The sequence below is a fragment of the Desmodus rotundus genome, chromosome 3 (assembly GCF_022682495.2).
Source record: "Desmodus rotundus isolate HL8 chromosome 3, HLdesRot8A.1, whole genome shotgun sequence".
Classification (NCBI taxonomy): domain Eukaryota; kingdom Metazoa; phylum Chordata; class Mammalia; order Chiroptera; family Phyllostomidae; genus Desmodus; species Desmodus rotundus.
The window spans coordinates 14,599,590-14,624,804 of record NC_071389.1 but is presented as its reverse complement, the minus strand read 5'-3'; the positions used below and the strand labels follow the sequence as shown (position 1 = coordinate 14,624,804).

At 51.2% G+C, this 25,215-nt stretch overlaps 1 protein-coding gene across 1 annotated transcript in view; it reads right to left on the bottom strand.

Moving 5' to 3' along the window:
* Window positions 1-16,831, bottom strand: part of GRHL3 (grainyhead like transcription factor 3) — a 33,372-nt gene extending 16,541 nt beyond the window's left edge. The window contains exons 1-5 of the mRNA XM_024554811.3: window positions 16,603-16,831; window positions 4,743-4,929; window positions 2,161-2,222; window positions 583-928; window positions 257-330 (exon numbers count right to left, since the gene is read on the bottom strand). Coding sequence (XP_024410579.3) covers window positions 257-330; window positions 583-928; window positions 2,161-2,222; window positions 4,743-4,929; window positions 16,603-16,619 — 686 coding nt within the window. The 5' untranslated portion in view covers window positions 16,620-16,831. The remainder of the gene's footprint in view (window positions 1-256; window positions 331-582; window positions 929-2,160; window positions 2,223-4,742; window positions 4,930-16,602) is intronic.
* Window positions 16,832-25,215: the final 8,384 nt, after the last annotated feature.

Genomic DNA, 25,215 nt, shown 5'->3' with positions numbered 1-25,215 from the left:
CGCAGAGAGGCCTCAGAGAGGTGACGAAGCCACAGGGCAAACTAGGGGCAACAGAGCCTTGGTTTTCTAGCAGGGTGTGAGATCAGAGCCCAGGAAAGGGATGTAGAAATCATTCTTTTTTATGTCTTTTCTTTTATATAGCTTCAATCCCCAATTTTCATTCACGATAATGCCTGGTTTGAGGGAAGTGTGGGGCTCTGTCTGCAGTCCCCTGCCCACTGCCCAGGTGGCCGAGGGTTCTCAGGGACTGAGTTACCTTTTGGGGCTGGGATAGTCCTCTGGACACAGGGGTTCCGGGGACGTTTTCAGGATATCCGGGAAGAGCAGCGACTGCAGAGAAGCACAACCCCAAGGGGATAAATGGCCGTGTTTAGGCTGCAGGGGCCTCAGCCAGGGGCGCTGCGTGTGGCTGTGCAGGTCGTGCAGTGCCAACCTGGACAACAGCACGGGGCAACCCCACCTCCGCTCTAGGACTCTCTCCCCTGGACTCCAGAGCTCTGGCCTCCTCACTGCCTTCTCTCCTTCTGCACATGCACGCACATTTCCCTCCAGACACGTAGGGGGATGGGGACGGGCCCTCACCTCCTGCGGGTCATCTTTGAAGGTGCTGTCTGGCTGCCAGCGCTGTGCGGGTGGCACCCCGTGAATGCTCTCAAACAAGGAGCTGAGGGAGCCGTTATCATACACGTCACTCGTGGGCAGCAGGTAGCTGTCCACAGAGCCCGCTTCCAGCTTGCTGGGGCCTGCGGGGAGTGGGGCTGCCTTGCCTGGGGAGGACATGGCCCCCTCCAAGCTCATCAGGTTATTCTTCTTGAGTACATCTGGGTACTCCGTGCTTCCAGACACATTCTCTGTCAGGAATTTCATGAGGTGCGTGGGGCTTTCAAGGGGGGTGAGGTCCATCTCATACTCCATGCCATGGTAGTACCTGGGGAGAGAGAGGGGGCTGAGTGAGCACGCCCCTTCCCTCTGAGGGGTGGCGGTCTGGGGCTGGCCTGGAGGGCGACCCTCACACTGGCACACAGACCTTCTTTAATCCAATGTTACATTTAGGTGTTCGCATGGAACCAGATGTGGAGTGGGCCAATTTGTCACAGCAATGAGCAGGGAAGGGACGAGGGTGTCAGAATGGAACCAAGGACAGGCTCAGGGTTGCTTTATTCATTTCAGTTCTTGGCAATATTAAAAACGGAAAGTTTGTTTATTTTCTTAGCCAGAGTTAAATGTCCCCACTTTAAAACAACTGCTGTGCCCTCCCATGGGTGTGTGAGCAGGAGTGTGTCTCTGCGAGCACAGTTGATATACGCTGAGAGAAAGGTCTGGAAGGATATGCCCCAAACTTTAGGGGAGGGAGAGGAGTGGGATTACAGGAAACTTTTTACTTTTTATATTGCTATAGAGTTAGGATATTTTCCAACAAGCAGGTATTACTTTCATAATCAGCCAAGCTAACAACATTTTTACGAGTTCATTTTGAGAAAAGTCTCCATGCACCGAGGCCCACTGTTCCCAGCCAGCAAGAGAGGCCCTGTGCCAGCCGCAGGGGCCTCAGTAGCGTGGACTTCCTGGAAGGCAGAGCAGCCCAAAAGGTTTCCCAGCAGAAGACCTACCTGGGGAAAGGAGAACCTGGAGAAAGACGGGCTGGCAGAGGCCCAAGAAAGCCAGGGGAAAGAAGCACAGGGACTTGGTGTCCCCACCCCAGAAGGCTGCCGGGAGGGTTTTGGGAAAAGCTGCCTTCAGGGCCTTTCCACTGTTCTGGCTTTGAAGTTTGTTTTCAGTAAACAGCAGCCCGCATGGCCTGCTGGTACCTGTGAGTGTCCCTGTGTGTGTCGGTGTGTGTGTGCCCCGAGGGTCTCCTGGACTGGAGTCAGCCCTGATCTATTTTGCCTTTGCAGGTCCCTTCCTCCATATCAAATAGTTTTAAAAAAAATAGTTTAAAATGCCTTTCACAATTGCATTGATATGAAAACAAATACAACCCAGTTTAGATTACATATTTTTCTTTCTAATTTTAAAAGGCATTAAAATACTTCTGTGGGCCCCTAAAAAAATACCGTGGGCCCTAAGCACCGTGCTTTCTGTGCTCCGTGGCTAAGAGGCCCGCGATGGGGGTGGAGGTGGGAAGGGCAGATAGCAGAGATGGTGGCATGGGGGCCTCACCTCTTTCCTTGGTCATTCCGGCCCCCAGTGCCAGAGGACAGGATCCGCTTCTCCTTGGGGCCCTGGGAGGAGAAGAAGGACGGATTTACACACAGCTTTTGGTCCAGGTCTGGCTGTCTGGAGCCTCAACCCACTCCGGTGCACTTGACCACGCAGGGGAGCAACCTTGGTCACTGGGAGAAAACTGCCAGTACTTCGAGACCGCAGGGGCTCTAACCATCATTCAGTCTGAGCCCCAAGTTAGAGGTGGGAGAAGTATCCCCAGACTAGCAGTTAGAAATTTCGGAATGCTGGAGTCAGGTAGGCTTGGCTTCGGCCCTAGCTCTACCACTTTAAAGTGCTTTGCGCTTTGAATAAATGACATCGCCTTTCTGAGACTATTTCTTCCTACGTCAAGCGGGGGTCACGACACCTACAGGGACTCTGAATCCACATTTCTAGAGTTCGGTTTTTAGATCTGCCGCATACTGGTTGTGTGACCTTGGGAAAGTCCCTTAACCTCTCTGTAGCTTATTGTCCTTATTCGAAGAACAGGGATCATAAGAGTAATACCAACCTCAGGGTGTGAGTGCCCAGACCAGCACCTAGCACATAGAGAGCACTGCATGAATGTTACCTTTTGATTATAATTATAATTATAATCCTGTTGTATCTCTGAGCATCCAGGTCGTTTCTCCCTCAGGCTAGTAAAGCCAGACCCAGGTCTCCAGCCCAGTCCAGTTACTCCAGCACCTGGGCTACCAATCACACCCCACGGAGTAGGAGGGAAGGCGCCTGGCACAGTGCCCAGCAACCAGTAAGAAACGGTCAGCGGTGGCCTTTGGGACTACATTGCCTGAAGCCACTTTGCCAGTTTGTGGCACAACAAGATCTCCAACTCCCAACTTAGTGCTCTTCCCATACTGCCAGGCCGCCCGCAGGGCCGCTTCAAACCCACAGTGCTCTGGGGTGGGGTGGGTGCATCTCACCACGACACTGTATTTCAATAAACCTTTATTTCCTGTGTCACCTTCAGAGCCTGTCCCCACCATTCTGGCCCTGGGAATGGCCTATTGCCCAGGGGAGGGGGTGCTGGATTTTATTTTATGGTTGAACCTTAAGCTGTAAATACCAGGCTGGTACTTAAGTCCAGACCTAGATTCTGGCTCCTACCATGTCCCCAAGCTGAGGCGGCCAATTCAAATTTCTTCTCCATCAACCTGGGCTAAATGCTACCAGGATGCTCTTGGTCTGGTGCGGGGGGGGGGGGGGGGGGGGTAGGTAACCACGCCATTCCAGGATGACGACCAAAGCCAGAGAGATAAGTGGGGCCTTCTTGTACCTGGGACCATTTTGTCCCTTGGTGTCTAAATTTACAGTCTGCCTTTTTTCTTTCAAGGGTAGACAAAACACTGCCTGGGCCAGTGAATTTGAGGACTTATAAGATGGCTTTAAATCTTCAAGTTCAGAGCCAGTTATCTCAACAGTTAGCTATTCATGTCCCCTATCCTCAAAGTTGAGAAAGTCTCTTGGAGCCATTGTTGAGCCCGGGGATAGCAAGGAAGTTTGCTGCCACGGGACAACTCAGACACCTGGGTAGGGGCTGCCTCGTTTAAAAGGCTTCTGTGGCCTCACGCTCCCTCCGTAGAATGCAGGCCGTACTTCTGCAGCCATGTGTGCAACAGGCAGTGGCCGGGGCGGGGTGATGTCGGAAGTGTTACGTATTTGCGGTTGCTAGCTGGTTTGAGCCCACCTGTCAGATGTGGGAGGACCTAATTCCTGTTCCCAGTAACTGACAGTTCCCCAGACTCAAGGCCAAGGCCCTGGAAACAATTAGAGAATAATAAGAGATGATCTGTCAGAGGTATTCCAATGCATATAAAGGCAGCAGGGGTATGAAGGGAAGTAAGACAGGAGAGGGAGAAGTGATGTGGCAGGACAGCTTCCCAGAGAAGGTGGGCCGTGGGAAGGGCCCTGACGGAAGGGAATGGGTTCAAGGGCAGAAGACATGTTCTAGGTGGTGGGGTTCAAACAGGCGGGTGGAACTGACAAGGCAATTGGGATGACCTGAGGGACAGGGGCAGGAAGGAGATGGCAGGTTGGGGGTGGTGCTGTGGAGGAGTGAGTGTGGATGGGGCAGGGAACCAGTACTCACTGAGTACTGTATGGCAGGCACTAGGGGGTGCTGGGGATTCGGTAATGATCACAACGTGGTGTCTGGCCCCCAGGAGCTCAGTACCAAGGGGGAGATGAAGAAATAAATGCATAAATAGCAAGTTTCTACAGCTCAAATCAAGGACGATGATGGCGGTTGCTGAGGGTGCCCAGTGGAGGCTCAGAATGGGAGATCCAAGAAAGCCCATCCCCACTTCAGTGAATGAATGCGGTAAGGTGGAAGCTGCGACCCGAAGCTGAGAGGAGGATTTAGCCAGGGGAAAGCGGAGGGTGTCAGGAAGAGGGCAGAGCATGTGCAAAGGCCCAGGGGTGAGAAAGAACATGGCGACAGGATGGGAATGGTCGCAGGCTGTTGAGCCGTGAGGCCTGGAAGCAAAGCCGTGCACTGAGTTGGAATGGGGCTCACCCACGGTGGCTAATGAACATACCATGTAGTAGTCATAGAGGAAGCTCAGGGCTGCCACGCTGTCATCATCCCCGTTGACTCTCATCATGGCCTTGGTGGCGGCTGTCAAGGGGTTTTCCAGGTAGGTCTTCCAGGCCTCATCTTCGTTAGTGTAGGGGAACTTTTGGAAGTTGACTGGGTCGTTCTTTAGCAGCCGCACAGACCTGAAACTGGAAGGCAAGCGAGAAGGGTCAAATTTAGGCTGTCCCAGAAGAAGGTCCAAGAATGGTCGACCTCAGACCAATGCCCAGGAATGCAGAGAGTAACCCAGAAAACTTGACGCCCCTTTTTCTACCAGAATGCACCAGAGCCCTGGAGCTAGGTGCCCCGGGTCAACACTAAACGTTGCCATGTAGAGGCTATAGACCTGGGGCCTCAGCTCCCTCATGGACAGCATGAGAACCACAATTCCAAGCTTGCAAGGCTTCAGAGAGGATTCAAGAAATGCCTCCATAGTAGATATTTACTCAAGGAAAATGTGTGTCACCAGGATGCGAACTAACAAAGACAAGCCGCAAAGAATACAATCTCCAGATAACCCAGCATGAGTTCTTCTGAAGAAATTCTCTTCCAAACTATGGGTACAGAAGGCTGGAGACCATTTCCAATTGTGGAGAGAGGGGGAGAGAGAGAGTCAGAGTGAGGAAGCCCTCAGGGGGAACTCGGTCTTAGGAAATGGTATCTCCCACCAACATGTATTGGAGCGTCCAAGCAGATGCTCCAAGCAGAGGCCAGGCACTGGCGTGGAACACTGCTGGGCACACTGAGGCAAGCAGAACCTGGGCGCTGTGCTGAGAACTCGGGCAAGTACAAGGCATGTGGCCCAAGAGTCAAGACACGTGGGCTCAGAGGAGAGAGCTCGGGAAAGGCTCTCTGGAGGAGGCAGACATTTTAGTTGGGGACACCCAGCACTGGGGATTATACCGCTCAGGGATATGTGTGGGCGGGGAGGGGAATAGGGATATACCAAATAATGATAATGATGATAAAAATAATACCTGTCCTGGCTGGTGTGGCTCAGTGGTTGCATGTGGCCTGCAAACCAAAGGGTTGCCAGTTGGATCCCCAAGCAGGGCACATGCCTGGGTTGTGGGCCAGGTCCCTAGTAAGGGGTGTGCAAGAAGCAACCACACATGGATGTTTCTCTCCCTCTCTCCCTCCCTTCCCCACTGTAAAAATAAATAAATAAAATTTTTTTTTAAAAGCAGGTTTAAAAAATAATAATACCTGATTGTTTTTGAGCTTTGACTATGTTTTAGGCACGTTGCTAAGCCCTTTTCATGGATTCTCTCGTTTAACTGTCTCGGCAACCCTGTAAGGCAGGTACTATTATCATTCGTATTTGGTAGGTAAGGGAGTTGAAACTCAGAGAAGGTAAGGCTCGTGCCCAAGCTCCTGGTCCAGAGGGGGGTGAAGCTTCAGTGGGACAATGACGTCATACAGAATAGTGGTCTCAAACTTGAGCTGCATCAGAATGACCTGGAAAGCTTGTGAAACAGATGTCTGGGCCTCACACTTAGACTCACCAGTAAGTCTGGGGTGGCTGAGAACCTGCTTTTCTAACAGGTTCCCTGGTAATGCTGGTGCTGGCTGTCTGGGAGCCATGCTTGGAGACTCCCTGGTGTAGAACAGGCTGTTTGTGAGCAAAGGCACAGAGGTGAGAAAGTCCTGTCTGTGTCCATTTCAGAGTGAAGAGTGTGTAAAGGGCAGTGGTGAGTGAGGCGACGGGGACAGTCAGGCTAGGAAAGAGAACCGCAGAGGTGAAGTGGGCACTGGTTGGTCTCCTGGTCCCCAGAGCCCTCCTTTCTAGGTGAGCCTAGTAGACATGCACAGGTTAGGGACATGGGAACAACGTCAGCTGCTTTTCATTGAATATATCTGAATGCTCTCTGCTCATTAATTCTGCTCCATACATGAGCACTACCAGGTAAGGGACGTTTGCTTCATTCCACAGATGGAGAAACCAGAGGCTTGGAGAGGATAAGAAAATGCCCAAGATCAGGCTGCTAGCCCATGGCACAACTGGATGTAATGCCCGGCTTGTCTAGTACCAGAGCCACGGACTTCCCACTAAGCCACACTGCCTCGCCACCGTGCAGGAGGGCAGTCCTTGCCCCAGCAGACACACACTGCGGCACTGGTGGGGGGGGGGGTTGCGGATCATGTCACAGGGAGGACCTTCCTGATGCCCCGAGGCCCAGGCCTACATTCTCAGACAACGAGTGGGAGCAGCAGCCAGGCCACACCCAGGCAGGCTGTGGGCAGCGGCCCTCCCAGGGGCTTCATCCAGGGCACAGTGTCTCCCATCCCACTGGGCCCCAGGGTGCAGGGCGTTGGGCTTTGAGAGGCAGGGAGGGAGAGGGAGCTGTCACACCAAAAAGAGAAATGACAGAAACCTTCCTGCTCCAGGGGCGCGGAGAGGGAGGCACTCCCCGAGATTCTGCTGCTATAAATCAAGGGCCTCAAGATGAGAGGTGAGAAGAGGCCCCTCCCTCCTAGTTGCCTCCTGGGCCTGGGGTTAGAGGAACTCAGAGCAAGCCCAGGGTGGCTGCCACCACCCCTCCCAGCCCCGGGCTATAGGGAACTCCCAAACAAACCAAAGGGCATGGGAGAAATAGAGAAAGGCCTTAGACCTCATGCTCTTGACAGTTGGGACCGACAGTGCTAAGCATTGCTCCTTGTTTGTAAAGGGGTCTAATAAAAGCACCCACTGTGTAGAATTATGAGGACTGAGTGCATTGCCACATGAAAAATGCTCAGGACTGTTTCTGGCACATAACGAGTGCTAAATGTATTTGAGCTGTTATTGCGCTCTGGGCCTGGCTTGGAGCTAGACATCAAGCTGTTGCAAAGTGGTACAAGACATGGCCACCCTGCAAGTCAGTGGCAGATTTGGGCCTAGAGCCCCAATTTGCTGATTTTAGAAGACAACGATAAAGTCACTTCAGAAACAAAAAAACAGACAATGTTCGCTGTTCACCTGGGAGGCTTATCGCCTACCAGGGTCTCCCATCCACTCTGCCGGGATCCCAAACTCTGATTCCCCATACACAGCAGCTGCTGTGCCTTAAGCATTGACCATACGCAGACTCTGTGGCCAGCTCTTCCTCTGTGTGTATCTTCTGCTCCGCAAAACAGTCCTGAGAGGTAGCTCTTAGGGAAATAGAGACCTGAACAGGTGCTATTACCTGCTCGAGGTAACTCAGCTAGTAAGCAGCGGAGGCTAACTTGAACCTGGAGCTGTTGGACTTCAAGATCCAGTTCTGAACCCCAAACGAGCCTCCTTTTAGATGCCTTTCCTACTGTGGAAATTCCTCTCCTCTGGAATACATTGAACTCACCCTCTACCGCAAGACAAAAAGGGGTTTCCCACCCGCACAGTGCGGGAGAGACTACGCGAGGAAGCGAGAGGACTGGCAGAGTTTCTGGCCAGGAGCCAGGAGCCTGCTCATGCTACCAATCAACTTTATGTCCCAAGACTAAGAATTGCCTTCTAGAAAGTCTTGACTATGGATAAGGCTAACACTGCCTCATGTGCCAAATCCTGAAATCCAAGAACCTGTTCCCTTAAAGGTTGGAACTGAGAGCTGAGGGCCCAGTGGGGAAGAGCCACGGAAAGCGTTCCGAGAAGGAGAGAGGCCTCCTCATGGGTGACAAAGCCAGAACAAAGAGGAGAAGCCAGTCGCCTTCCATGGGGCCTCCACAAACTCCCTCTTGGTGTTCCCGTGGCCGGCAGAGCTCCTCAGCTATCAGAAGAGAAAAAGGGAATGGGGCGGAGGGAGTGGGGAGAGGACTTGGCCCTGGGCAACCTCCTCGGCATCAGATCTCTGCCAGGGCACAGTACGGAAGAACCAGGAGCGCCATGGGAGGAAGGAGCACTAGAGTCAGAGCCTGGCAGGCCCGAGGAACTGTGTGTCCTTGCGGGAGGCACTCAGCCCCTCTGAGCCTGTTTTTCCATCTGTTAAATGGGTCTGTTGTTGTCTTCTCTGTGCCAGCCCGGGAATCTTCCAGGCACTGGGGAATTAGCCAAGAACAAGATAGATAAGGCTCTGCTCCCACGAAACCTACTGTCTAATTGGGAAGAGAGACCATAACAAGTAGGTAAATAAGTTAATTTTAGTCAGCGATAAGTGCTGTGAAGAAAATTAGAACACAGTCAAGTAAGGGAGTCACCAGGGCTGGCTGCTTTGGAGTGGGGCTGATCTCGCGGGTTGTTAGGAGAATTAAGCGCATTAATGTAAGAAATGTGCTTAGCCTAGAGCCTGCCGGAGAGTAATCGCTCCGTAAATACTAGCTGTCGTCACCACCACCACCATCATCATGCTCATCATCGTCTCAGAACCCCCAAATGAGAGCAAAGGGGAGACTCTGCCCGGGGTTCTTAAATTAACATCCTCCCCAAGCCTCCTGCTAGTGAGGTTCTGAGTGAAAAACAGGAGACATGTAATAACCCCTTGCCTTGACTTTCACATTCATTATCTCACAGAGCCTCCCAGCAGGCATGCTGTGTTATTATCTCTATTTACAGGCCAGGAAATAGACAACAGGTAACCTGTTTCGGGGTGGGCGGCCAGTGAGTTACAAAGCCAGACCTCCTGGGATCTGGCCTGGGATCGAACTCCATGACTGGACACTTTTCCATCAAACCACCAGTTTCCAAGGAATGTAGAAGAGAGGAAAAAAATAATAATTCTGGGAGGCATCCATCCTTCCTCTGAACAAACATTGATCAAGTTCCCATTATGTGCCAGGCCTTGCCCTAGGTGAGCACGACAGTAAGGTCACCCCTGCCGTCTCCAAGGCTGCATTTTAGCATCAGCAAGACAGAATGACCACAAAAACAGCTAATATGGGAGAGGTGAAGAAAGCTACGGAAGAAAAGCAGCAAGACTTCCGACCCACTGAACTCCAGGGAGTGACTGGATGTTGCTGAGAAAAAGGCCAAAGTGGGGAGAGGGAGCGTGGATGTAAGGGGGGAGGACTTTGGACTTTCCACGAGAGGAAAGGCAAGGTCCAAGCCCAAGCCCGGGACAGCTCCCAGAGCTTGTTTGCCTACTATGTGTCAGGTGTGAGCCTGGTCCTTTGCATGCATTCCCTTGTTTCAAGGAAGGCAGCCTATTGAGGAGGAAACGCAAGTCCAAGATTTGATAATCCCTCACATTTGCATACTGTGCTGTATTTTCAACACGCTTCTCATGCATTTGTCATCACCTCTGATCCTGCAACGCCCCTGTAAGGCAGGGAGGGAACGCATGACTATCCCCATTCGATAGAAGGAGAAACTGTGCCACGGAGAGGCCACTGGCTTGCCTAAGGCCACTCAGCTGGTATCTCATGGCACCAAGCCTAGAACAGAGGTCTCTGGCTTCCAGCACTGAGAACCTTCACAGGGCTGCTTCCGCAGAGCGTGCCTGGTCTGGCTTCTCTCCTGAGAGAGGGTTGCATACAAAATCAAGGGAGAGGAGCTTGGGCATCGAACTGATAGGCCGCACTTCCTGAGGCCTCCTACCCCTAGCCTGTGAGAAAGTGCAAACCTCCTAAGCAGGGGCTCTAGTGTGGGTGGGGCCTTTCCCCAGCTGGGGGGGCGGGGAGGGGTGTGGTCCCAGTTGCTCCAGGCCCACTCAGACTCAGCCTCTGACTCCAACCTGCATCGTTCTAGGCACCAGAGGAAGCCGACTGTGGTGAAGTGGGGTTTCATCCCCACAAGTCCTTTCAGATTCTAAACGCCAACTGATTTCTGGCTGAGCCTCCCAGTAAGATTAACTAAATGTGTCTCAGCCTTTAGTTGAAGCCTTTTGGTTTCATTTCCTTTTGTTAGGATCCTAGCAATTTAGGGTGCAAAGAGACCTTAGAAATCTCATCTCAGAGAAAAGGTGTGACTTGCCTAAGGATATGACAGGATAGGGACTCAAGTCTCCTAGATTCCTATCCAGTACTTCGTTCAACCCCTGCCCTATCTCAAAGGTGTCTCACTGATTCAGAGATGGATAAGGACTTACTCAACTTTGCAGAAGGGGGAAGAAAACTCACCACCAAGGGGGCGACCTCAAGCCCCACCCAAGGAGGTCGTGGCACAGGACACATTGAGCAAGCTGGACCCCACTGCCCTCCAACCTGAGGAGGAAGAGTTCCAGGGGCCACCTGGGCTGGGCGTCGACACCCAGATACACCCGATGACTTGCCAAACCCTGTGTGAGCCACCCAGCCTCATCAGTGGTGATCAATCACACTCACTAATTACCCACAGGGAGGCCCTGGCACAGCTGCGCATGAAGGACTCATCTGTCAGTCAGCCCCGTGCAAGGTGTCCCCCTGGCATGGCAGGGGTGCTCCAGGGCTCTGGCACACTAAAATAACGAAGTTATTTTATAGTGTCAGGCACTGTGCCTTTTCATTCTCATACGTACATACCCATGGGAGGTGGTACTCATCTGGTCTCTGGAGGCACAGGCTGTGACATGTGCCTCGTCACATGCTGGGGCTCGTGGGGGGGCTTCAGTGAGAAAATGGCGGAGCGCAGGGGATAGCTCTGCAATGATTCCAGTTGGAACAAGGCAGTACCGATTCATGGCTGGGGGCTGGCCGCAGAGCTATGCAGACCTGGGCTCCAGCTCTGCTACTCACTGGCTGTGCGACAGTGCAGTCTGACCCCTCTGTGCCTGGGTGGGGGGGCGGGTTCCTGTTAAATGGGGGAAGATGAGGCTACTAACCTCATGGAATTATTATGATAGCTACTGTTCATTGAGGCCTACCAAGTGCCAGATGCTGGCTCAACAATTTCTAAGTCATTGTTTTATTTAATCTTTACAACAACCCTGTGAGGTATTACTGTTGGAAAATGCAATGAGATAATGCAGGTAAATAATCAGCATAGTGCCAACGCATAATAACGTGAACTATTATTCTTATTACGAGTACCTTATGGGATAGCCCCAGCACTGTGCCTGACAACTCACAGCCTCACTTTCTCCCACCTATAAGTGGGGCATCTCTTCCTCATGGCAGGAGACCTGATGCTTGGAGATTCCCAGATAAGGGGGGCACGCACTGCCAGCTTCATCATCTGGGTCCAGGTGGGCAAGTCGAGGGCGGTCAGGCTCCAGCCAAACTCTTTTAGCTGTATGTAAATTAATTATATGCCATTTTCTAATTATACCAAAAAATTACTTTCCCTCTGAAAAATTCTGTGTATGGGAATTTTTCTTTCATGCTCTACTCTCCTCTTGGTTTTTTCTATTTTTTTCCTTTATTGTTCAATAAAGTTGTGAAAGAAGTGGACATGAACCCAGGGTGCCACATCTTTTCATTCATTCATTTGCTCACTGGTTCAGTCCACAGACATTTGCTGAGGGTTACTATGTAACAGGACCTGCGCTGGGTACTGGGATACGAAGGCAAATACCATGCTGTCCCTGCCCTCAGAAGTTCCCAATTTTGCTGACCTCACGGGAAGGTCCAGTGAAACAGCAACAACTAGCAGTAAGATTATTTCTTCCGAACCTTCACTAGATCATTCGTTCTGACCCTTTTAGAAGGCAAAAGTAATACAGAGGCAGGGAGGCAGCCAGCCACAATTTGCTCCATTTTACAAACGGGAAAGCTGAATTCCAGAGACGGGAGGGGAGGGAAGGGAAGGGAAGGGAAAAGAACAAAGTTATTTTATAGTGTCAGGCACTGTGCCTTTTTTGGGAGGTGGTATTATTGTTGCCATTTCACACCTGCTGAAACTGACACTTTCAGCGGTTAAGAAGCTCATTGAAAAGTCCCCCAGTCTATAAGCGCGCAAAGCTGGGCTCAAACACTGCAGCGAAGTTCTCAGCCTGCTGACTCAGCAGCTACACTGCCGGTCAGTGGGGGACCTGGGAACCTCCTGCCTCCCACTTCTCTGCCATGTCCTCTAGGCCAGTGATTCTTAAACTTGAACGCGCATCAGAATCACACGGAGGGCCTGTTAAAACACATGTTGCTGAGTCTTACCCCCAGAGTTTCTGATTCAGTTGGTCTAGGGCGAGGCTGAGAACTTGCATTTTGAACAAGTTCCCAGGTGGTGGTGGTGATGATGATGGTCCAGGGACCACATTTTGAGAATACTGTTTTTAGGTGAACCAGTAATTTTCTCTTTTAAAAAGTATTCCCTCTTTCCCCTTCTCATTTCAAAAGTAACACGGGTTTGTAAAACACAATGTCCAAAATGTGAAACAAACAGAAACACTGGAATTCACCTGTATTCCTGCACTCAGAGACCACCACCGTAACAGCCTGGCACATCTGCCCGTCCGTTTTTTCAATGCCCGTGCACATAGGAAGCGGGGCGGCACACCGGCGTGGAGCAGCATCCTTGGACCCCTCAGTTAAGATCCCAGCTATTCCACGAAATCCTGGGCAAGCTCGAGACAAGCCTAAGGCCTCTTCTTTGCAAAATTGCATTTACAGTCCTCACCCTTCAGTGGATTGTGGGGAGGGTTGAAGGAGACGATGTATTTGCCAAAGCACTGGACACTGAGTCAAGTGTGGAATCCACGCTCAATAAATGCTCGACTGTTATTTTTGTTTTAACCAAGGTAGAGCTTCGAGTATACGAATTGTGCTTCAGCCCTGCGGCCTCTCTGTGGCCCCTTGAAGACCCTCTTGGCTCCAGGCACCCGACCCGGGCCCCCTCCCTGGGCGAAGGCAGTCTGGGGCGCAGGCCACGGAGTGGCAGAGGCCGCCGGAGTGATCCGCGCCCGGGGTCCCCACCGCCGTTAGGGTTGTCTCAGCCTCTCCGCCCAGTCCGCCTGTTTTACAGCCCGAGCTTAATGAGGGCTTTTAACTTTTCATTCACCACCAGCATACGACTTTTAATAACACACCTTGTGCACGACAAAAATTTGCTCCTGGCAATCATGGTTTCGACCACAAAACCACAGCGGGGAGGCGTTCCTGGTTAACTCTTTCAGCGCTCCGGGCAGTCTGGAGCCGAGCCTCCTGGAATCACGTGGAGACTCGCCCGAGCCGCGGTCGGTCGCTGACTGGGACGGCCCTCGCGTCCCCTCGCACCCTCGGTCGCAGGAGCCCAGCCTGCGGGCCGGCGACATCGCACAGGGGAATTTTGGTGGGCCTCTCACTCAGCTGTCCATTCCGCAGACACACTGTGTGCTCCTCACGTAATCTCGTCACCCTCATTTCCTTGAGGGGTAGGGTGAGGTGGCGCAGGTGCGCCCGGCACACAGTAGGCCCCTGGGCACCACTGCCCGTAGAACCCCAGAGCGTCCGTAAGGGACCCACAGCGCCCCTCCTGCGGCCCGGGCTCAGGCCGCCAGACCCGTAGCCCCCCAAACAGCCCAGACAGCGGGTGGCACACAGGCACCCGCTGCCTTCCCGCCAAGGAGGACTTCCGGCAGCGACTTCCGGTGCCCGCGGCCCCATGATGCCCTGCGGCCCGCTCCAGCCCCGGGGCAGCGGAGCGCCAACCGCTGGAGGCCGAGGGCTGGAGGCCCAGGGCTGGAGGCAATCGCTTGCGGAGGCCTGGAGGCTGGCTGACGCTCCCCAGCGGGCTGGGCCCGGCCACATGAAAGGCCCCTGGGCTCCACCCGGCAGCCGCCTGGAGCTGAGTCTGACGACACTGACCTGGCCTCCAGGCTCTTCCACACCCGGCCCTCCAAGTGGGCCTTCCACCAGAGGCCTAGGAATCAGGCTCGTGTTTATGGAGCTCCTGCCCTGGGCCCAGGGGCCCACACTGTTCCACTGGCAGGTGTTTATAGTCCCTATTGGACAGAGGAGGAAACGGAGGGTCAGGGTGGAGAACCAAATGCACCAGGATCCTGCAGTTGGGAAGTGACAGAATTTAGAGTCATCTTCAAGTCCTGCCATCTATCTATCCGGGCTCGAGATGGACTCCAGGACCAGTCCTCTTCAACGCGACACTTTTTAGGAGAATGAGGCAGCAAGAATGTGGCTGCAGCAGCACCAGCAGCAAACCAAGCACTTGATGCCCTGAACCCGCCCCCACCACACACACAGACACACACACATGGGTTAGGGCAGCTGAGCCCCCAGGCACTGAGGCTCTGTCATTGTATTCTTAAGTAGTGGCTTCAGAGTCGCCTGCAATTACTCTGCAGGCACAAGACCCCTCACCCCACCCCACCCCCCATGGAGAAGCCTCAACTGTCAGCCCATCTGACTTCAAACTCAAATCATTAAGGAAGAGAAAAGCAGGAAACCTTTCTGTTGGAGTAACCCAGCTTCAGGACACTTACTCCCTACGGGGCATCAATGAATAGCTTCTGCCTGCAGCCTTTGCAGTTTTAAGAAGCAGATCTAAGTGGGTTAAAGACACATCACAACAAAAATTTCGTTTGTTTGTTTTCAAAGTATGGAAAAATAGCAAGAGGTTCAGAAATGTTTGTTGATTGGTTATTTGTGTATGAAGTACCAACAGTATTATTAGCTTGCCCCTTACCAGGTTTTAAACTGATCACTTTTCTAAAGTTGTTGGATTCCCCCAACAGCTCTGTGAGGTAGGTACCATTGTGGCCACAATTTACAGGTGAGGGAACTGAGACTCAGAAATGACTAGCCCAAGGTCACACAGCTAAGTAGTGGCGGAGCTGGGGCTTGAACCCAGGTATTGGTTCCAGTGCCCCTGCTCTAATTCCAGTTGTCAACATATTGTCAACTCCAGGGAATTCATTCAGGAGAAATCTGACACCTAGTGACTATACTGTGAACGCAGTTACCTGGCTAACCCAGGAGAACCCCAAAGCTAGCTGGTGTCATGGAGCTCTGTCTGCAGTCAGGACCCACCAACTGCTCTGCCCTCAGGCCTTCAAGTTTTAAAAACAATCTATGGAGGGGTAGCTAGAAAAAAGATCATTCCAACCTTGTCTGTGCCCTCTCACCTCTGAAGGTAGCAGAAAGGGTGTATTTCAGAAGCCTAGCTAAAGCGGCCCAGAATCCCAGCCTGATCCCACCTTCTCTGAGATCCAGACCCCAAGCAGGGGGTCCTGGTGAAGGTCAGCATCACCCAGTGGGGATTCTAAATCCCAGATGTGGGAGGAAGGCACCTGAATCCTAACAGGCAGTAGAGATGACTTCACTGAAAACCACCTCTCAGCTTCCTCAGCCTGAGAACTGCCCCTGAATAAAATCACCCTTATTTTATCTAATGCCTCTTCAGACCCTGGCTTTGCTAAGCATTTTACAGCCTTTATCATATTTAACTCTCTTGAGAATCCAACAAAGCATTCTCGTACCCATTTTCCAGATGAGGAAAATGAAGCTCAGATAAGTTGGATGACTTACCCAAGACCCCACAGCCCACGAGGAGCAGAGCCTGGATTTGAACCTAGGTCAGGCAGACTACAGAGTGTGTATGTTTAACCATCACACTGTGTCCTTCCCACTCAGGACTGTTCCAACCCAACGAACGAGTCCCTTGGAGAAACCTAACTCTGCCTAACACAGCTCTTAGAATCACCTCAGAGAAGTTTCTTTTGGCAAGAGGGTAGAAAGCCGAGGTGGAATTGAGGCTGTCTCTGATTTCCGAGACCCCTTCAGAGTATCAGAAAGGGGTGCCGAAAGCCTTCACAGTTTCAGCCCTGTGTTTCCCTGCTTAGCTCGAAACTGCTCAACAGAGACGGAAAGAAAAAAAAAAACAAACCCTATTTTCCCAGGGAAACACTCAGCTCTCCCTTGAGACGGTGCTTGCCCCTACACGCCAAAGTGAGATCGTCAGCCCATTCATTTACCCTTACAAATTGCTCTGTGAATCCTGGCGCCGGCCTCCCTCCTCTTTCCCCTCTGGAAATCCCATCCAGCCACCACGCTCTCGGAGCACCAGGCATCCACCGATGTTTACTCACTCAAGTTCATTCGACATCTTCCTGCTTCCAGGCTCCGACGACAGGCACCGGCACCGGGACTCTGCTGACTGCTCTCGTCTCTATTTCTTGCCTGACACAGACATTCCCTGCCCAGGGAAGTGTTTGATTTATGTTGAGGTTTGAGTGTCGGGATTTTGCTGACAGGTAGGTTCCTGGCAGCGCTGGTGCTGATTGGCTACAGGTACAGGTGCCGGCGACAGCAGGTATACCTCAACAGGTGCAGCTGTTAACTCTTGCCCTGCTGAGCTGGGGGTGGAGCCACGGGGGCCGGCTGGGTGGAGCTGGCCAATTCCTTCCTTGGTGAGGGGGTGGGGGGTGGAGATGAGGGAGGAGAGAGGGAGGAAAAAAATGTTGGAAAGAAGATAGCTAGAGGAAAAGTACAAGGACAAACAGAAACTTGGCTAAAGGAAATCTCAGTTCCTGTGTCTAGTTAGTATTCCTGATACTCAGGAACAGCCCCCCCCCAATTCTTTTGCCCCCTCCTCTACCCAGCATCATACTTCACAGCCACTGAGGAATTCTCAAAGGAAAGGGGAGATCTCCTTGGTGGGTCTCTGGATAAGTTCCCTTTCTTTTTTTTTTTTTTTTCAGATTATTATCACCTTTGTAGGTGAGAAAATGGAGGCCAGAGAGGTAAAGTGACTTGCCCAAGGGCATAGGCTGGTGAGTGCCAGAGCCCAGATCCAAATCTTAGCCACCTTGCTCCAAGTCTGGCTGTGCCTTCGAGCTGCACTCCGTGGCCTCAATTCAGCACTCACTGAGCACCTGTTGGGTGCCTTGCCCTACTCTGGGTTCTGAGAAGACAGAGGCCAGAATGACAGGATCGCTGCTCTGGGGGAGTTTACAGTGTGGGGTGTGTGCGTGTGTTGGTGGCACGGGGTGGGGGAGCAGGGTGGGAGGCGACCTTTTATTTGGTGTGATACAGATCTGAACGAGATGCAAGCAAACCACATACCTCTGGCCAGCACGGGAAGGGTGGAAAAGTCGGTCGGCCAGCCGCCTCCAGAGCCTAGCAGGCTGGGCATTTCACAAACCCTGAATGCGTGCTGCCTTCCGCATTGGGAACGGGAGAAATCAGACGCCTGTTAGACTAAGTAATTGTGGAATGACTGCCGTGAGCCATCTCTGTGCAGAACAAGGCTGGTAAACCCAGAAGATCCACAAACACCAACAGGAGAATGCTAGAGCTTTTTTTAGAGCTTACAGCAGGATTAATTTGAAATTAAATCTAAGCCAAAGATCTTGGCATCTTTTTTCCCCCTTTCTCTCCTCCTTATCCCCCTCCCCCGCCTTCTCTTTTGGCAAATTATTCCTTTGCTTTGCTTTCCTGGGAGCCTTACCTTGGCCCACTCCTTTCTCTCTCAGGGAAAGGCGGGGTTTCAGTTACTCCTGCCAATTTGATGGAGGTGTTCAGGGTGAAGTCAGAATCCAAAGGAGCCCTCTTGGAGTGCAGTCAGGCCTACCGAGAGGGAGAAGTAGGTTTGGGAACTGCCAAGGGTTGGTCCCTAACTGGGCGCCGTGTTGGGGGCAGCCTAGATGCGCCTGTCAGGTATTAGTAAATAGCAATGATAATTGCTAATAAAGCCACCTCCTCAGAGCAGGCCCCTCTACCCATCCGCATTAAAGTAGACTTCTTCAGTCACAGTGTCACACCACTTTATGTTGGTTCTCTGCAAAGCCCTTAGGACTTTTTGATAGTTTTCTAATTATCTACTGTCTGTCTTCTCTTCTGGAATGTGCGCTCCATGAGAGTGGGGACCTTGTCCGTCTCGTTCCCTGCTGAATCGCCAGTGCCTACTGCACTGTCTGGCACACAGTAGGTGCTCAGTATGGCACACTGTGCTAAACCTGTACATATATTGTCTCATTTAATCCTTGCAACAACCCTTTGAGGTAGGCACTTTTATTATCCTTGTTTGAGAGATGAGGAGACTGAAGTACAAAGTGCTTAAGTAAGTTACTCACGCCGCAGACCTGGGGGTGGTAGAGCTAAAGCTGGGACGTGACCGGAGAGCAGAGTCCGGGTGTCCAACCACTTCACAGAGGCACCTGCAAAGCTTACGGCAGCCCAAACGATGGCACACTTGTCTGTGCGCCTGTCTGCCCACCTCCTGGAAGGCCTGGAGTTTCTGTCAGCTGTGTTGCAATTCACAGGTAAGGGCTGTGGGGTGACTCATGCTGGCTGGGCTCAGGTGGAGGCTGGGATTTAGGTGGCGTGTCTGTGCTCGCTGGGCTTTTTGAAATGGGTCCTCTCCCTCTCCCTCTGAATCTTGCCTCTTTAATCGCCTGCACCCATCTGCAGAGATCAGCAGAGGCCCAAACCACGGGGCAGAGGGTTTCTGTGTCTCCACACACAGGGATGCTCCAGAAGGCGCCCTGGATGGGATGGCGTGGTCTAGTATAGGGCTCGGCTGGGTTGGCATCTCTTCCCCTTCTTGGATGGGCCCAGTTCTTGGATTCTTGGCCAAGGAGACTGAAATCAGAGACCAGCCAATCACATGTGACATAATCATTACATTCACAACAGTCACAGTAAACAATGATGGCTACTGTTTGTTTTGTGTTTGTATTCCATAAGCACTGTGCTGAAAGTTACCGTGTTGTCTGATAGTATCGCTCTGAAACCGACAGACCTGGGTGCAGGTCCCGCCTCATCCACTCACTGCTACGTGCCGCTGGGCAGACAGTCTTCCTGAGCCTCGGTCTCCTCACCTGTGAAACCGGATTTGAAAGTCCTGTCCCCCTTGGAGGGTCATCGCGAGGATTAAATGAGATAACGTATATGCGTTACATTGTGCAGTGCCTGACACACAGCACTTAATAGTTTTTAGGAAAGCTTTTCTCCTTATTTTATTCTCGTTTAAACCTAATAAGGAAGCTGTTGCCTCATTTTACAGATGAAGAAACTGAGACTCAGAGGGATTGATGATTTGTTAAATGTCAGAAGTTAATAAGTGAAAGAGTTGAGATTTGAACCCACATCTTTCTGCTTCCGTTCTTGTAGGACTGGACTGAATTAGGGATTGTCCTGGATTGAAGTTCTGCCTGATCGCTGGCCACTTACTAGCTGTGTGACTGGGTGAATCCCTTCTCCCGGAGCTTCGGTTTCCCTCTGTGTAAGACAAGATTAATGAATAACCGTGAGGGTGCAGTTGCATATTAAATTGCCTAGGCTTTCTTTTCAGATTACTTCTGGAAAAGAAATGTTCTTCCTCCTGACAGTACTCCTCCTGCTCCCCTGAAGGATGGCCCAGTCCTTCATCTCTCCCTCCTCTTTCCCGGATTACGGCTGCCCAAGAGACACCGTTCAAAAAGTTTGTGATACCCTTAGCGTGGGGAGGAGTAAAGGTCAGGACCACTAAGTCAAGTAAATGCCAAGGGCCAGGGCTGCTCTGTCTGTGTGTGAAGGCTGTGTACGGCACCGTCACAGCACCGCTGGTCGTGCGGGACTTGCACACTTGGGCGTGATGGCCTTGCTAACAGCCCTTCCTTTTCTAACACTTTAGGACTTCATGGTTACCAAAAAATGAAAATCCATTGACCTCTATGAAAATATTGAAAGGACAACTACCCAAATGTCAATGGTGCTTCTCTGGAGGTTCCAAAACAACAGAATTTAAATTTTTGTCTATCGCCCCTCCCCAGCCAAGTTTTCTGCATTAATCTTCCGTTGCTTTTGTAATGAGGAATTCTATATAAAAATACCAGTTTAAATGTCATTAACCAAAATAAATGTCCATTGACTAAGAGGTCAGTGCGTCCCTGTTTTTCCTGGAGCGAAGGTGCAGGTGAAGACAGCAAAGATTCAAAATCCCGGCTCGGAGCTTCCCTGCGAAGTGCGTTGCCCAACCTGCGGGCTCTACGCAGTGCGTTCAGGAATCAGATCTGATCTTGACCTAATTAAAGTGATCAGCTATTGAGCATTTTATGATATTTGCTTTAGATATTTTGTCTCATTCCTCCCTGTAAAATAGGGTCACATTATCCACCCAGATGGAATTGGCCGCTGGAGAATCGGCCAAGCTACTAAAGGATGTAAGCTCTGGAGTTGACCAAGACCTTGGACAGGCAACTTCGCTTCCTCGCACCTAAGTCCCTCCTTGGTGAAATGATTGTTACGTGGATGAAAGGAGATAACGCAGTGTCCTTAGTGTGTGCCGGGCACAGTTAGGAGTGCTCTAGGTGCGTGTTGTGGAATTCTCTTGAGTCTTATCAAGGAGTTGTCATAATCATGTGCGTTCCACAGAAGAGAAACAGACTCAGAGAGGTGAGGCGCCTGGTCCGCTGGCTCTCTCCTTAGAGACAGAGATAGAATCAAACCAAGGTATGCCTCACCGCAAAGCCATGGAAGTAGTTCTTTAAGATTCCTGCACTCCTTTTCGGAACAAAGCCTGGGGTAGATGGGTAGGTGGAAGGAAAGAGGGAAGGAAGAGAAAAGAAGAAAAGTAGATAGGCTGTTGATAGTATTTGTAAGGTAGGAGGGATTTGTGTACTTCCAGAATACGGAAACTACACAAGGAAAAATCAATTACACGTGGCACTTGTCCCAGCTCTCAACATAGTAAGTTTTCAATAAATACATGTTGAATGAATGAAAAAATGGGGGAGTGTGTATATTACACGAGGGAATTGACATTATAGGAAAGTCAGCTGTTGCCTCTATCCCACCCCACCCCCAGGGAAGACCTCCTAGTGGTAGTTTAAATTCTTACTCTCCCTCTTATATACACATTTGGCCCAGTGACTCGGTTCTGTAAGTTTCAGCAGGCTTCCCGTCATACCTCAGGGGGTTGATCTGAGGATTACATTAAATAAGATCTCAGTGGAAAGCCAACGGCAAACAGCAGGAGCACAGTAAAAGGTAGCTGGCGTTACAGGCGAGCACCTAGCGTAGGGCTGCTCTGCCACCACCTGTTTCCAGCCTCAATGCACAGCTTCGTTCACAGCTCGCAGCGCTGGGTCTCCCTTAAAAATAGCCCCTTCTGTGTGTAAAGCTCTTTTCAGTTTACCAAGTGTCTTCCTGAGCTTATCTCCTCTGAGAAAGCCAGGGGCGGGGAAGGGAGAGCGTGTATTGGCCCCGTGTGGTAGATAAACAGGTTCAGAGAAAGCACCCCTACTGAAGCAAAGGGGTTTGGATTGGAACCTCAGATTTTGGGTCAAGCATCATCCCTGATTCCATTATGGGTCCCTTTGGGTCCCAGAAGTACCGTCCTGGGTGCACACCTAAAGCTCTGCAAATACTTCGTCATAACCTCTACCCTGTCAGTGGAGTTAAGTGGAGGGAGAGGCCACACACCCTGCATAGAGAATATGGCCCTAATGTGAAGGCGTGGAAGGACCTGGAAGCTGGGCTTGTGGAGGGTCAGGGGAAGGATTGAGCAGTCTCCAGGCCCTTTTACATTCTGTACTTTAGATTTTTATCACAGTTCTGCCAACAGCACCACCTACATTCCTCCCAGACGTTCCTTGGACAGGAGGGATCATGGGGTCTAAAGTCATTCCAAAAGCTCCCTTTAAAAAAACCCAGAGTCTCCCAATATCCTGGAAACGAACAAGCAGTTATTTTTTATTATTTTTTAATCAAGACGATAAGGATGAAAGAGGATGCTCAGCCCCAGTGCTGGCACAGGTGAAGGGAAACCTCTCTCCTTGCTAGAGGGAGTGTGAGTCAGTCCAAACTTCGGCCTCGGATGTGAGCTCACCCTTTGATCTAGCGATTTCACTCACAGGAATTTAGTCGAAGCAAATAATCTCCGTGAGCAAAGAGTTATCAGCAAGGATACGCATCAGAGCACTGTTTATAATCCTGAAAAATTAGAATGAGTATAAATACCCTTCAACAGAGGATCAGCGAGAAAAATTAAGATACTGAATGCAGCTGCACCCTGAGCCCCAGTTTAAAAGGGTGCTGCACAAGGCCCCTTAGTGCCATGGAAGTTGCTTCCTGAGCTTACAGCACAGTTGGCAGCACGCAGGAGCCCTCACTGTGTGGGAGGCCTGGGCTTGGTGTTGACTCCCATCTAGTCCTCGCAACCCTGTAACGGAAGTACTAATTCCATACTTTACACAGGAGACAAGTGAGGCTCAGAAGTGAAACAGTCTACCCAAGATTACTTCTGGGGAGTCTCTGAGCTGGATCTTGAACCTGGGTGTGATGTCCTACCTTTAAGTTTTTCACTTACCTTTAGTAAATTGGTCCATTCTTATTTTTAAAACCCATTTATGTGAATAGAGAAAACACAGGAAAGATACACATCAGAATGTCATGGGTAATGGGGTCAGGGGTGATTTACATTTTATTCTTTTAGCTTGTCTGTGGACATGATTTCTTCTGTTACTAGGAAAAAAGAAACTGTTTACAGTTATTAAAAAGTAACAAGTCAGAGAAGGTTTATCTCTGAGCTGGGACAGTGCAGGCAGCCAGAGTGCTGTCCGAGGTCTTTCTCTGTCGCCAGGAACCAGCCAGAACAGGAAGCAGCCAGGGAGGGGACTGCCAGGAAGGATGCAGCCTCAGCCCCAGAAGGAGAGCGCCCGCTGGACCAAACAGAATCCAGCAGGCTCAGCCCCAGAGGACCACTCTTTCCTGGGAGCCTAGCAGTGCCCCCCCCCAACACCCAGCTGTTGCAGGCCATCACCCATCTGCATCTTAACAGGGCCAGTAAACAAATACTGCCCACTTCCAAATACAAGAGGGCTTCACTGAGAAAAACCTGCTTATCCCCATTACCACCGTGGCAAACAGCGCTAAAAATGTACCCCCCCAATCTACCTGAAGTGGTTGAACTAGGGGCTTGGAGGGCTCGAATGAGGGTCTCCTTGAGGAACTGTATACAGAGGAGAAATGCCCAATGCCTGGCTCGGGTAGATGGGGTCCTGGTGCCCCGGTGCCAAACAGGAGGGGTGAGCGTCGGGGGGGCAGCTCTGCCTTCCTAGGTGAGCTGAGGTGGGGCAGGGTGTCGTTGGGCGGGGGTAGGGCTGGGCAGGGCCTGCTCCGAGCTCAGAGAGGTTCAGGTAGACACAGTTAACTCATAAGGTCCTTTCCTATTAAGGAAAGCTTAAGAGTTTTCCTTCAAACTGCCCCTGGTGTTTGTTTAGATCTGATCTCACTGGACGTGGGATGAAGGGGAGTGATTTGCTAGGGCCTCTGGGCCCCACACCTTCTCAGGAAGGCAGAGGCCATGTGGTCAGAGGTTAAGTGCCCCACCTTGGACCTTGGACACTGCGATGAGGGGTTTTCTAAATCCATGGCTGAGCTGCCTGAACGATTTTTAAGGCTCTAAGTTTGGGTGCAGGTGGTTAAGCAGTGGGGGATGAGAAGGGGAAGGATGTAGAAACTGGCCTGGAAGAACCGTGTCTTGCACCAGGATCAGGCCCCTCTGGCTCTTCCCTCAGGAAAAGTCACCATCAGTGCAGCACCCTTGCCTCTGCTCACCCTCTCAGACTGGGCTCTGGACAGGCTGCCCCCACGGCCCACACAGGCCACGCTGTGGGCAGCCTTCCCTCGCAGACGGGGTTCGTTCGCTTGGTTCTATAACCCCCACCTCTCATTCTCCAATTGCTCTCGGATCTTCTCCATGTGAAGACCCGGCTCTCTGTATTTGTGCATCATTCACTTATGCAATGAATGTAGAGACTTGTTTCATCATTAAAAATTATAAAGGTAGCTCTCGTTTTTGAGCCTTTAACTGTGTACCAGGCTCTGTGCCAAGCACTTCACCTCCCTGTGTCCCTCAATTCTTACAACCGCCCAAGGATTTAGGCACAATCACCTCCTCTATTTTACAGATCTGGAAACTGAGGCTTAGAGAGGCTAGAGAACTTGGTCAAGTCAAGGTGGGATTTGAGCCTAGGCTGTTTGGCTCCAAAACTGGAGCCGTGAACTACCACTGTATGTTTCTTCAAAAAGCAGTTGTTCAGTAAACTTGGGAACTGTCCTGGTCAAGCATCTGTAAGCACAGGCTGCGGAGGGAAACGAGTAAGGTATATTTCTGCCCACAAGGAAGCCTGGCGAGAGTACCTTCATCAACCCCTCTATTCTGGAAGCCCTTTCCTCCTTTATCTACAACTGGATTTCTTCAAAATTCATTTTATCATCAAATGTCAGAGATTCTCTTTTCGGAGGACACCATGGGAGTTCTCTAATCTCGCCCTCCAGGTGATGCAGGACTCTGTACTGCAGAGCACCTGCCCCTACACTCACACACTCACACACTCACACACTCACACACATACACACAGGGCAGAGCACTTCTAGTTGAGAGCTAGAATTCTGGACCGAACTACCTGAGTTCAAATCTCGGCTCTACCATGTACTACCTGTGTGACCTTGGGCAAGTCCTTTGGTCTTTCTGCACTTAAGTTTTTTCATCTTTAAAGTAGGCATAACTCCTACCACGTAGGGTTTTTGCAAAGATTAAATGAGGTAACACGTGGAAAGCATGTAGCGCTTCTCTCATTCACTAAGGCCAGATAATGTCAGCTATTGTTGTTATCTTTAGGGATGGGCATATCTTGCCTTCCCAGTGAAACAGTGAGTTCCTTGTCTCCTCCTTTGCTCCTGCTACCCAGGGCGCTCAGCCCAGTGCAGATGCG